This window comes from Pelodiscus sinensis, chromosome 3 (assembly GCF_049634645.1).
Source record: "Pelodiscus sinensis isolate JC-2024 chromosome 3, ASM4963464v1, whole genome shotgun sequence".
Lineage (NCBI taxonomy): Eukaryota > Metazoa > Chordata > Testudines > Trionychidae > Pelodiscus > Pelodiscus sinensis.
Window position 1 is genome coordinate 141,039,457 of NC_134713.1, and position 12,194 is coordinate 141,051,650.

Consider the following 12,194-nt stretch of genomic DNA (forward strand, 5'->3'; position numbering starts at 1 on the left):
CTTGAACATAGGAAAAAAAACCAAACCCTCAAGATGGCAGAGGGGTAGGAAGAGAGAATAGAAAGGGAAATGCTGTGCTGTGACTTGTCAGAGCCCGAGATCTGGTGTGGCTAGCACTGATGTCTATGGAGTCATCTTTCTTGGTGTCTCTTACAGCTAGCTGGGCCTCTGACTATGAACAGGGAGTGCATAGGAGCCTGTGAGACTGGGGGGTGGGGGGTGCAAAGGGATGGAAATGCTATGAAGACAGCCATTTGGAGTCCCATGTGTCTGTGAAATAAAGTCCCTCACAGAATGGGGCAGAAAAATTGAGCAGTTAAGGTCAGAAACCACAACTGCTGCTGCACAGGTGACTGCCTGTCACATCCCAAGACATGGATTAGTGGGCATGAAACAGAACCGTGGCCTGGTAGCTCCTTTGACATTATAATGCCCCAAGCTAGAATCACTTCCCCTTCGCTGACACATACGCATGTCTCAGGTGCAGGGTAGCATCTTGCACAGCAGGGGGGGCAGGAAGTGAAGAACTCCTCGACAGTCAATAGATTCCAGAACCTGATAGTGCACATGTGGACTGTTGAAAATCTCTTGTGAGGACCTTATGATGAGGAATGCTTCCCAGCCTCTACCACTTCTCCCCGGAGGCTTTCAAGGCACTTTTTAAATAGTGACAAACTAGACTTCTCATTCCCTCTATGAGATAGGGAAAGTTCATCTCCATGTTACAAACGAAGAAACCATAGCACAAAGGAAGGGACACATCTAAGGATGGAGACAGTCAGAGACAGAGCCGGAAATAGTCCTGACTCCTAGTCCCATGCTTTAAAATAGAAGACCATGCTTCCACTCTGCAAAGCCAAACAGAAAGACTGAAGAACCTCTGAAGAGGTAAACCAGTTTCTCTGGGCCCTGAGACTCCCCAGAAAACAGTTCTCTGAAAATATCTGCACAATGGGCAGCAACAATCCCCAAAACTTACAGAATGTTATGAGTCATTAGGAAAGGAACAGATAAGAAGACATAAAAGATCGTAATGCCAGGGTCCCCACATGGTGGGGGGAAGGGAGAGGGAGTGAGGGATACACTTTACCAGGGCCTGGAGGCCCTGGGGGCTGAGTCCAGGCTATAAACTGTGGTATGTGTGTGAGAGGGGGCCCATTTTACAAGTTTGTACCGGACCTGAAAAATTTAAGCTTAGACTGTGCATAATACCACTACATAAATCTATGGTATGCCCATACCTTTGAATAATGTGTGCAGCTCTGGTTGCCCCATCAGAAAAATAATAGCAGAAGTGGAAAAGGTACAGAAAATGGAAATAAGCAGAGGTTTGGAGCAGCTTCCACAGGGGTGTTCAACTTAGAAAACAGACAATTTAGGGGGGATAGCAGAGAGGTCTATAAAATGGTATGGAGAAAGTGACTAAGGAAGTGTTATTTACTCCTTCTTATAACAACACAAGAACCAGTGCTCACATAAATGAAATGAATAGGCAGCAGGTTTAAAACAGACCAAAGGAAATATTTCTTCACATAATGCACAGTCAACCTGTGGAACTCCTTTCTAGGGAATGTTATGAAAGCTGAAACTGTAACATGATTAAACCCCCCCCAATAATTTCAAGAATGACAGGCCAGGATGGTCAAGGATAAAAATCCCATGATCCCTAAGCTTCTGACTGCCAGAAGTAAGGAGTGAACAACAGGGGAAGGATCACTCAAAACCATCTTGTTCTATTCATTCCCTCCGAAGCCCCTGGCAATGGCCAGTGCCAAGACAGGATACTGGACTAGATAAACCATTGGTCTGACCTAGTAAAGCCGTTTTCATATTCTTATAAAATAATATTTGTAATGATCCCCTTCATTGCTGAGACTCCAGCATTACCCTGCTGGCTGACCCAGGGAGCGTGAGACAAACCCTGCCTCAAAATCCATCCACCTGGCTAGGATCCTGGTTCAGCAAAATGAGGAGCAAAGGTTTCAAAATTAAACCACTGGGTTAAATACTGAACACAGTATGAGTTGTTAAGCTTTGCAGTGGTTGCAGCTGAAAATGCCCTGGTATTTATCCCTTGGCACAACCACTCACCTGGGAGTGGCCGTCGGCCATGACTATTAGCCCCGCCCCTTTAGAAAAATGGAACAGAGGGTTTCATGCCAGGCATGGAGGAGTTCAGATATTCAGGCTTGTGTAGGGCACGTAGAGCAGGAAGTTATTCAGAGTTAAAGACAACAGGAGCCAGAGAGTGATTGTTACATATTACACACATAGGCTATATATGTATTGGTTATTGGCAATCTGGTTTCTAACCTCCAAGTGCGTGAAACTTAAACACCCCATCCCCTCCCGCTGGATTGCTGTTGCTGTATAACCCCAGCACCTGCCTTTGTAACCATGCCCCATCATGCATGCATGGCTCAACATCATTACTGTCATATTAGGCAAGGCGAGAATATACATGAAGAAATAATTATATTAATTGACACTCCGCATCTGTAAATTAATCACCATTATGTGTGCCCTGGATCAGGCTGCCATGGGCATTAATCACCTCATCTTTGCCTTTCACTCCAGAGAGCTGGGCATTCAGGAGGGAATTCAAAGAGGAAGGAAGGAGAGTTAAGGGCAGAGAGAAGCACTCTGCTAATCTGAGAAGACAGGTGCTCCAAAGGGTGGGGTGCCATTCTGGGGTATTAGCTTTGCACCATGGATACAGAGCCACCAGCTTTCATGATCATATTGGCTATTTTTATGCTGCTGTTATTTTTTTGGAAAAAGTTACGCAAATTGTGAACCGCAATTTGCGTATTTTTTTCCGAAAAAGGCCTTTCTGATATTTGGCCTGTCTACACAGGGCCAAATGTGGGAAAAACCTCCTCTTTCGGAAGAGCCCTTATTCCTCATAAAACGAGGAATACAGGGCTTTCAAAAGAGCATGCCTGCTTTTTTGGAAACTGATCTGAAAAAGCAGATGTGTTCCTGGACGTGGCAGAGGTATCCCAGACAAAACTCTATAGTGTAGACATAGCCATTGATAACCATCAGATATCCCTGGAGGAACTGCAGTACTTGCTTACATGGTAAGTACCACGAGGAAAATATTGAATTCTTTTAATTCATTTTCGCAGCTGGATACAAGGAGGATAATCCTGCACTATGGGACAAGCCTGGTGTCTGTGGACTGCCAGCCAATGCTCTGTTGACAGGGCGACCTCTGTCCTAGCACTTATACCTTGTCAGGTCTCCTGTGATTCAGTTAATAGGGCTTCCACTAAGGATGTTAAGAAGCAGATAATTTGCTAATCGTGTAGTTGATAGCATTTTTATCGACTACATGAATAGTCGATAAGGAAAGAAGAGCTCAGTTCCGGCTCACGATGGGTCCAGGAGCTACCCCCTGCTGCGGCTCTCTCTTTAAATGTAGTAAGAACCAGACGGGTAGGCAGCTACTACATTTAAACTGCAGAGCCGCAGTGGGGATAGCTCCCAGACTCGCGCCAGACTGCCTGCCCGGCTGGAGCAGCCCCTGGTAGAGGCAGCAGTGTGGGGGAGAGGGACACCTCAGCACCTGCTCCTGCTTCCACACTCTCCCTCCCCTGCTGATACTGATACAGAGGCAGCAAGACAGGAGGGGTGGAATACGAGTAGTCTAGGCTTAACGGTTAGTCGGCTACCTGCTTACATTCCTAGCTTCCACCCCTCTCTCCCAGGGGAGAGGATCCCACCACTAATTTTAACCCACTGCAACCTCTCTAAACAATCTTCTCTCAAGAGCTCTGGGCACCATGCTATTCCAGGGAAACACCTGGGGCCTGATTATTCTGAGATGCTGACACAGTGGGTGCTCAAGGGACATGATGGGTGCTCAGTAGCTAAGAAAAATCAGGCCCTGCAGCCAGTTCCTAAAAGCTTTGAGGTGGAAGCGTGTCCCTCAGAGGGAATAGCTGGAAGAGAAATGACTAGACAAAAGGACAATGCTGGGCCAATAAAATAAGGAATAAGGAGCGTGAGCATTTGCAGGAAAAGAAGACCAATACTGTAAAACGTTCTCCAACGCCCTGCAGGGATATCGGGCAGCTCCCTTCCCAATTCAGACCAGACAGGGGTAACTTTGAAAAACCCAGACCTTGTGGGGACAATGCTGATACCCCTCCTGGTGGCAGTACGTGGGTAAAGTTAGAAGAGCTGTGCTGGAGGTCATACGCACACCAGGTGTGTGGGGGACGCATTTCTTTGGTATATTTCTTCTGTCGACATGAAGAGCTACAACAAAGAGTATTTGTCGGTGGAGTGAACTTTCAGTGCTCCTACATTTCATTCTGTTTCAGGGGAATGGACCTGGCAAAGCCACCTCTGCCACCCAGCACCCCTGGCATGGCTGCATCTCTCCATTCTCTCTGGCAACTCTGGTAGCTGCTGGGGCAGTCCCAGGCAACTAGCGCTCAGTGAAGTAAAAAATAAAACCAGAGGCCTCAGTGCTTACCTGCCGGATTGGGATAGTTAATCGCTGAGGAAAGAAACAGAAAACAAGAGAGTTTAGAACAGCATTTGTTTTCCCCATGGAAAAAACAAAACCCAGAATAAAAGCAATCCCAAACATTGAGAAATGTGGCTAGTGCCCAAATCACCCACAACTTCCTCACAGACTCTGAGCTGGAAATGGGAAGACACCAAGGTATGTGGGTTCACAGTTCTATTTTCAAAATGGAGACAGAAGCCCAGAGGCAAACCTTTTGTTCAAAGGGTGTCCCTGGATTTGTGTCTAGGCTGATTCTTTGGTGGAATTCTTTGGGAATGGGAAAGCTGGTATCTGATGGGGAAACCAAGACAGCTTGCTACCTGGTAGAAAACTGAGGTAGCCCCTAGGACAGGATCTGCCACCCTGCAGGAAGTCAATAAGGCCTAAGTGGTAGTGTGCAGCTAAAGGGGACTGGAATTTCTAGGGAAACTGAGGCACCACAGTGTCCCATAGGAATGGAAGGTTGTGCAGAATCACATGGAAATGGGATAGGTGGGTCGTTCATGCTGAATTGATGGGACTCAAACTCCTGTATGAAACTGAGAGGGCAACTATCCGACGGCATATGAAAGCAGGTTGGTGTCCTGCGGGGGGGGGGGGGGGAGCAGTAGCTGGGGGTCTGTCCAGTGGCCTGAGGAGAGAGGGCCCTGCGTTCCAGAGGGGTTAGGGCACAGCTCCAACACACTGGCCTCTCAGCTATGAAAAGATCTGTGGAATGAACTGCTTCACCCCTCCTCCCCAATCCCACCCTTCTTTGCGGCCAGTCTAGCTGGAGCACCCTGCCTGCTGCTGGTGGCCTAGCACGCACAGAGGTGCTGAATATCGTCCTCAGCAAAAGGGGCTGTGTGGTCTGACTGGGAACACTGAGCTGCGTACGACCGGAAAGCAAAGAACATAACAACGTCAGATGAATCCCACCCTCTGCCCTCCGGTGTTTGCATGAGGTCCCGTGGTGAGGAAAACTGGGAAGTAATGGCACTGCCTCACCATAACACAGCTTCACCACGAGACTCCCTCTGTGATCACCACTCTAGAAACAACCCCACAACTAACCCCTCCCCCTAGAAAGGGACCCTGCCACTGCTGCCTTGGGTGGGAAGTCGGAGGAGATACCTACGTTCCAGGTACTGGATGATGCGGGCAGCCATATCACCAGCCCCAAAGTTTGTGAAGGGTGTCAGGCGGACCTCATAGCTCTGAGGAACTTTCAGGTTGTGCAGGGTGTGCTCCAGTAACAGGCCTTTCTCCATCTTCTTCACAGGAATTACCGTTTGGACAGTGCTCCTCTGGTTCAGCTGCAAGGGAGAAATAAGAGCTCATGAAATCAATGTTAACAGCATCCAGACAACGAGCAACTGAAAGACTCTGTGTGACATCTAGACCAGGCTTCTGTTCCCTCCCAGCCAGGCAGGGTTGCTCCTTATAGTGAGGGCCCTGGATCTACTGCCATGGCAGTAGAAGTCACTCCTGGCCACAGACCTGTGCTCCGGAATCTCAGCTTTCATTCAAAAGAAAAGAAACGTGTACCCTTCTGGGTGGGAAGATAACCTTGAAAATGCAACTGAGTGCAAACCGACGCCTACCTGACAGCAAAACCTGAATCACTGGTTCTAAGAACAGTCCCATTCTTCTCAGTCAGGACCCATGGATGCCATAACTCCATGCCCATGGAATATGGCTTTTCCACAACAGGGCACAGAACTCAGCATTTTGTCGGCAGATTTCATTCATGGCTGCAGCAAGACGCACTGAGCATCAGGTCACCCAAACATCTCTATTGGATGAGCTTTACAGGTCAGTTGGGTAAGCCCAGTACTCTTGGTTTGGCACCATAGTTTCCCTTCTCCCTTCTTAAAGGAGGAAGAGGGACTAGAGACACTTAGGAAAATGAAAAAGGAGAAAGCACCTAGATCAGATGAAGTCACTGGAAAGGGACAGTATCAGGAATTTTACAAGTCCATGCCATGATCATCTGAAGAAAGGGAAAATGCGGAATGATATAAAAGCTTTGTAGCACCCATGCTGCAACCTAGAGGAGATGACGTTGTGTGCTAATTATCGCCCACGTAAGCACACATCACCTGCTGAAAAGGGATTGGAGAAGATTACTGAAAAGCATCTGAGAGGAACAGTTACAATGTGAAAGGGCTAGCATGGCTTTAGATGGAGAGGAACACAGGTGGTGTCATATTTGTTCTATGAATCCCGATGGAAACATTCAGGCTACGTCTACACTGGCACCCTTTTCCGGAAATGCTTAAAACGGAACAGTTTTCCATTATAAGTATTTCCGGAAAAAGCGCGTCTACATTGGCAGGATGCTTTTCCGGAAAAGCACTTTTTCCGGAAAAGCGTCCGTGTCAATGTAGACGCGCTTTTCCGCAAAAAAGCCCCGATCATCATTTTCGTGATCGGGGCTTTTTTTGCGGAAAAGAAATCTGTGCTGTCTACACTGGCCCTTTTCTGGAACAGTTTTCCGGAAAAGGACTTTTGCCCCAATGGGAGCAGCATAGTTTTTCCGGAAAAGCACTGATGATTTTACAGTAGATCGTCAGTGCTTTTCCGGAAATTCAAGGGGCCAGTGTAGACAGCTGGCAAGTTATTCCGGAAAAGCGGCTGATTTTCCGGAATAAGTGGCCAGTGTAGACACAGCCTCAGAGAAAAGAGATAGCAATCCGTGCTGGTCTGAATGGACTTGAAGAAGGCATGTGATTGTATGCTAAAAGAATTGCTTTGCAACAGAGAGATGTACTGGAAGGATATGGCCACCTTATCCAGGCTACGTACGATGGAGTGAGCACTGCAGTCAAAAACCCAAATAGGGCAACAGGAGTGAATGTTCAGTAAATGCTGGCTTACCCCAGAGATTTGCACAGAGTCCTCTTTTTGTTTGCAGTTGTGTTGGGTGTGATCAGTGAGAACAGAGGAATGGAGCTGCTTTGAACAATGTTCACTGATAACTTCATGGTCTGTGCAGAAGACCACGTGATCCTACAAACCACCACTGAACCCGGGCAACACAGTTGACAGTAGCCAGGACTTAGAGTGAGCACTGGTAAGACTGAGGCTATGATAGCTGAGGGAGGAGGGCCTACCATAAAGGATAACACAGGCAGAAAGCTGAGGCGAATGAATGAATTGAAATAGCTAGGTGGGCAATGGTGTTCTCCTGACTGATGTGCAGCATTGTACCAAAGCTGCATGGTGCAAATACAAGAGCTGACCCCTATTTGCTGTGATGAAGATCAAAGGTAGAGTGTACAAAACTGAAATTTGAGCCATCCAAATGCACAGAAGAGAGACCTGGCCTATCACAAGACATGAAATCAGAACAGCTGGCAGTTCTCTCTGGGGGTAGTGGGACAAAGACTTCACACACTCCCCCACCCTCAGACCAGTCAGGGTCTGTGGGTGGGGAAGAATGGAAGCGTCCTGCCCCCGCCTCCTTCTGCCTAAGGCCCTGCCCCTACTGAGGCTGCCGGAGGCCACTTCAAAAATTTCTGAAATGGCTCCTGGTCAAAAACGATTGCCCACCCCTGCTCTAGCCCCTCACTGACAAGACACTGAACGCACTCAGAATTCAGGACAGTGGCTACCACCAGAGTTTCCTTAGGTCAGAGCCCTGGACACTCCTGAGGTAACTCAGACCCTGTCCTTCACCAGTTTGTTTGGCCACAGCTCCCACAAGAACATTGAAAAGACTGGTCATTGCACAACCCTGTCAAGCTTCTGGAATTGGTGCAGCCATTTTGATTCCCTAGCACGTAACCCTCCTCTTGTACCTGAGAGACCGATCCAAGCATGACCTGGATGCTGAGATGCTGTCAGGGTCCATCTGCCTGGGTGCTCACTGGGTGTTGACCCAGCTCCCATTCAGCTCGGCCCTCCTGGGGTGCATATGGCACCAAAGTGGATTGTTACAGTCCTGAGCTGGAGCTCACTGAAAGGGGGAGCCTGATGCAAAGGCTCGGGACAGCTCCTGCTTTAGGTCTGGAGTGCCTCAGTCCCTGGGGGGGGGGGGGGGGGGAGTCGGCCAGCAAGGAGAAAGCAGCTAGGAAACAGGGACCATTTCCCTGTTCTAGCCCTACCCCTTGGTAGAGAAACAGACAGAAAGGCAGGACTGGAGAGCAGCCTACAGCTGGAGCTATGCACACTTCTGGACACACTGACTGGGGAGGCAGTGGGGTGATCTGAGCTGCCTGGCTTTCTACCAGATTGGGTAGAGAGCCAGGTTGATTTGCAGAACCCCCCCCCCCCCCCCGCCCCAACCCCCATTAAATCCCCAGCACCACTTCCTGCAGCATTCCTATCCACAAGCAGAGCCAATCCGGCCCCGCTCAGCTAGCATGGCCTGGTGTGATCGAAGCCCAGCAGGCCCGGGGTGTTTGCAGATCTCAGCTTTTCCCTGGACACAACAGGGAAGGGAGAAAAACGGAGGCACAGGAGCAGGTTTGCTCTACTCAGTTTAAGTGTTCGAAATCCTGTGTCATTCCCCACGCTGTCCCACAGACACGCCCTGCCCTGGAGAGGCCCTTGCCAGGCAGGAGAGGGGGAGTTCATGAACTGTGGCCCATTCAGACTTTGGCTTCTCCGCTGAGAGTGCCCATGGTGCGGCCAACTAGTGCTAAAATGTGGTGGCAGTTTTTAGGCAGTGGCCCTTTGGGGACTTGAGCAGGTCCTAGAGACCTGTAGTAGAATACCCTGAGAGACAGCTACAGAACGCTTCACATTCCTACAGCCTGGAGGCCTCGGGCTGTTCTATTCATCCTCATGCAGTCTCAGACGAGTGGACCCCAGTCCTGTAAGGGACTGTCCGCTGCAGCCCCACCACTCACTAAGCACCCCCTCCATAGTTCCATGGCCTGGGACAGTTTTTGGAAGTAGGCCTGTCTATGCATGAGCAGCAGCACAAGTCCAAACTTGCTACAAAGTGGGGAAGGAGGAAGAGGGGCCATGGCAAAGGCCCAGTTTGAAGTAGGATTGTAATAGTCTAGCCGATTAACAGAGTAACCAATAAGCAAAAGCTTTAGGTTAATGTTATAGACCACATGCATCCCCCTGCCCCCCCACATTGCCAGTAAATTTTTTGGCAGGCTGGCCAGAAGCCTGGCTCAGTTCTGGTCCAGAACCTACCCCTGCTGTGGGTCTGCATTTAAAGTGTGTTAGGAGCCAGGTGGGCAGGCTCTCACTGGGTCCAGGAGCTCAGACCCCCCTTAGACAGGGGCTGCTGCCACCCCACGCTGCTGCCTCTCTCTCAGAGGGTATGTCTACACTGCATTCCTCTTTTGAGAGAGGAATGAAAATGCAGATGAACGAAATTGCAAATGAAGCGCGGATTTGAATTTCCCGCGCTTCATTTGCATAATCATGTCCGGGCGCTATTCTGAAATACCCTATTTCGAAACAGAAAAAAGAAATGCTGTATAGATGCGGTTATTTCGAAAGAAAACCCTTCATTTGAAATAACCCTTACTCCTTATAAAATGAGTTTTAAGGGTTATTTTGAAAGGATTTTTTTGGGAATAACCGTGTCTAGATAGCGTTTCTTTTTTCGAAATAGGGTATTTCAAAAGAGCGGCCTGCTTCGATTATGCAAATGAAGCATGGGAAATGCAAATCTGCACTTCATTTGCAATTTCATTTGTCTGCATTTGCATTCCTCTCTCGAAAGAGGAATGCAGTGTAGACATACCTAGAGATAGCAGCACTGGGCGACAGGCAGCTGGCCCACAAGGGGAGTGTTTCTTTAAACTGGCTCCCCTCATGGATCAGCTCCTGCCTGGCACCCTGCACTGCTGCCTCTGATACAGCGGCTGCCAGCCCTGCCCCTGGGGACTATAGAATAGTCGACTAACCAATAAACATTCATGAGGTTACTCAATTATCCAATTAACCCTAGATATTTAACATCCCTAGTTTAAAGTGTGAGACTACAGTGTGAGTAAGACCCAGCACTGGCTCCAGGCAGCCTCCGCCACCCCTCTTCTCTCTCAGCTTGGAGCAGGTGTTTGGTAGCAATGACTGGCTCAGCCCAGCAGACAACCACAGGAGGGCCAAGGTTGGATCTAGCTCTCAGGAGTGCTTCCACCCAGGACTGATGGCAGCAGCTCTGTGCAGAGCAGGTTACAGCTGCACACAGCCGTCTTGGAGCCGTTTCTTTATTCTTTCATTGCAATGCCATGCTGACCGCTCCATTCTCCCCATAACCTGTGCCCTCCCTCCCCCCATGCTGCTCCGGTTCTGTGTCTCCGTTCCTTGCTCCTGCTGTCCCAGCACTGTGGCCTAATCTCGCTCTGTGCAGTGAGCAGCACACACCGGCATTAAGGCTAGGGAAATGCTGCCCCCCTTATTAGAAATTCCCAGGCCTCGGTAGAGGGGCGCACGCCGGACTCAGCAATGAGCTCATTCATCACTGGGCGTGGGAAGCTGCCAGTGCAGCCAGAGCCAGAGCAAACAGCAACACGGTCTCATTTCTGCCTTCACCTCCTTTCATTTACAATAATGAGAATGAAGGGAAAATAGACCATTCCCAGCAGCCTCCACATACTGCTGCAGACACTGTGGGGGCTGATGAGGTGGGGGGAGATCTGTAGAGAATGGTTCACAGTGCATGGGAAGAGTGAAGCCACCCACACAATCAATAGGTTGTGTGCACACTTATACACCCTCCAGCATTCACAAGCACACGGACACATACGCAGCCACGAATATCTGCAAGCACATGAATGCACTGTGATGCTGGCAGATCAGATGCCAGCTTACGCCAAGGTCCTCCCCCTTCACCACTGAATACTGAAAAATACATTGCTGGATGCCGTCTGGCTCAACTGTCTCTTAATACTGTTAAAATAGATACTAGAATTAGAAATAGGTGTTTAGTGTTCATACTTTATTGAATGCTTGTGAGTTGCTACGTGCATTAATCTCACTTATAACATCTGTGTCCCATACTGTAAGGTAATATTTGAGCAGCTTTGTTGGAAGCTGCTGAGGTCATGGAAATCACCAGATAGGAGAGAGATACTACATAGCAGAAAGTGCTGAGCTGCAACAGTAAGTATTACATCCTGTCCAACAGGAAAGGTCCATCCTCCCCAGAGGGATGATGATGAGACGTGAAAGAGGACAAAAGATGTTGGTTGTTCTGCCCTCCCCGTTTTGAAGACAAATCATGAAAGCGCATTTTCCCCCATCAGCTGAATTTGCAGCTCAGGGCACAAGGAAGGAGGAAATAAAAAACTTAACAAAAAGAAACTGCATGTCTATGCTGCTTCGACTGGGGCGGGAGGTTACTATGCTTAAGCAAGAGCTCCCCACTGCTTAGCCTGGGTTAGCCCCAAAGGACATGTGAAGCTTGCTTATCACAGAAACTTCTGGTACTCTTTGATATTTAAGATTAGTGTGCGCACGCATATTTAGCTGCTTTAGCCTTGTAAATAGCTTTTGTTTCTTTTCCTATTTGGCACTCACACTCTTGAGCAGTGTTCCCTCGAAGGGTGTATCTAGACACTGGAGTTTTTTCACCTGCATCTAGACTGCCGTCGCGTTCTTTCGAAATTAAATCGAAAGAATGCGGCAGTTTTTTTTAAATCGGTAAACCTACTTTTACCAGGAAGAACACCTTTTTTCGAAAGAGCTCTTTTGAAAAAAGGCATTCTTGAATGCAAACAAG

General features: G+C 48.6%; 1 protein-coding gene across 1 annotated transcript in view; it reads right to left on the minus strand.

Annotated features, from left to right (window-relative positions):
- MDGA1 (MAM domain containing glycosylphosphatidylinositol anchor 1) overlaps positions 1 to 12,194 on the minus strand; it is a 240,777-nt gene that overhangs the window by 40,271 nt on the left and 188,312 nt on the right. The window contains exons 12-13 of the mRNA XM_006126531.3: positions 5,640 to 5,817; positions 4,487 to 4,510 (exon numbers count right to left, since the gene is read on the minus strand). Coding sequence (XP_006126593.2) covers positions 4,487 to 4,510; positions 5,640 to 5,817 — 202 coding nt within the window. The remainder of the gene's footprint in view (positions 1 to 4,486; positions 4,511 to 5,639; positions 5,818 to 12,194) is intronic.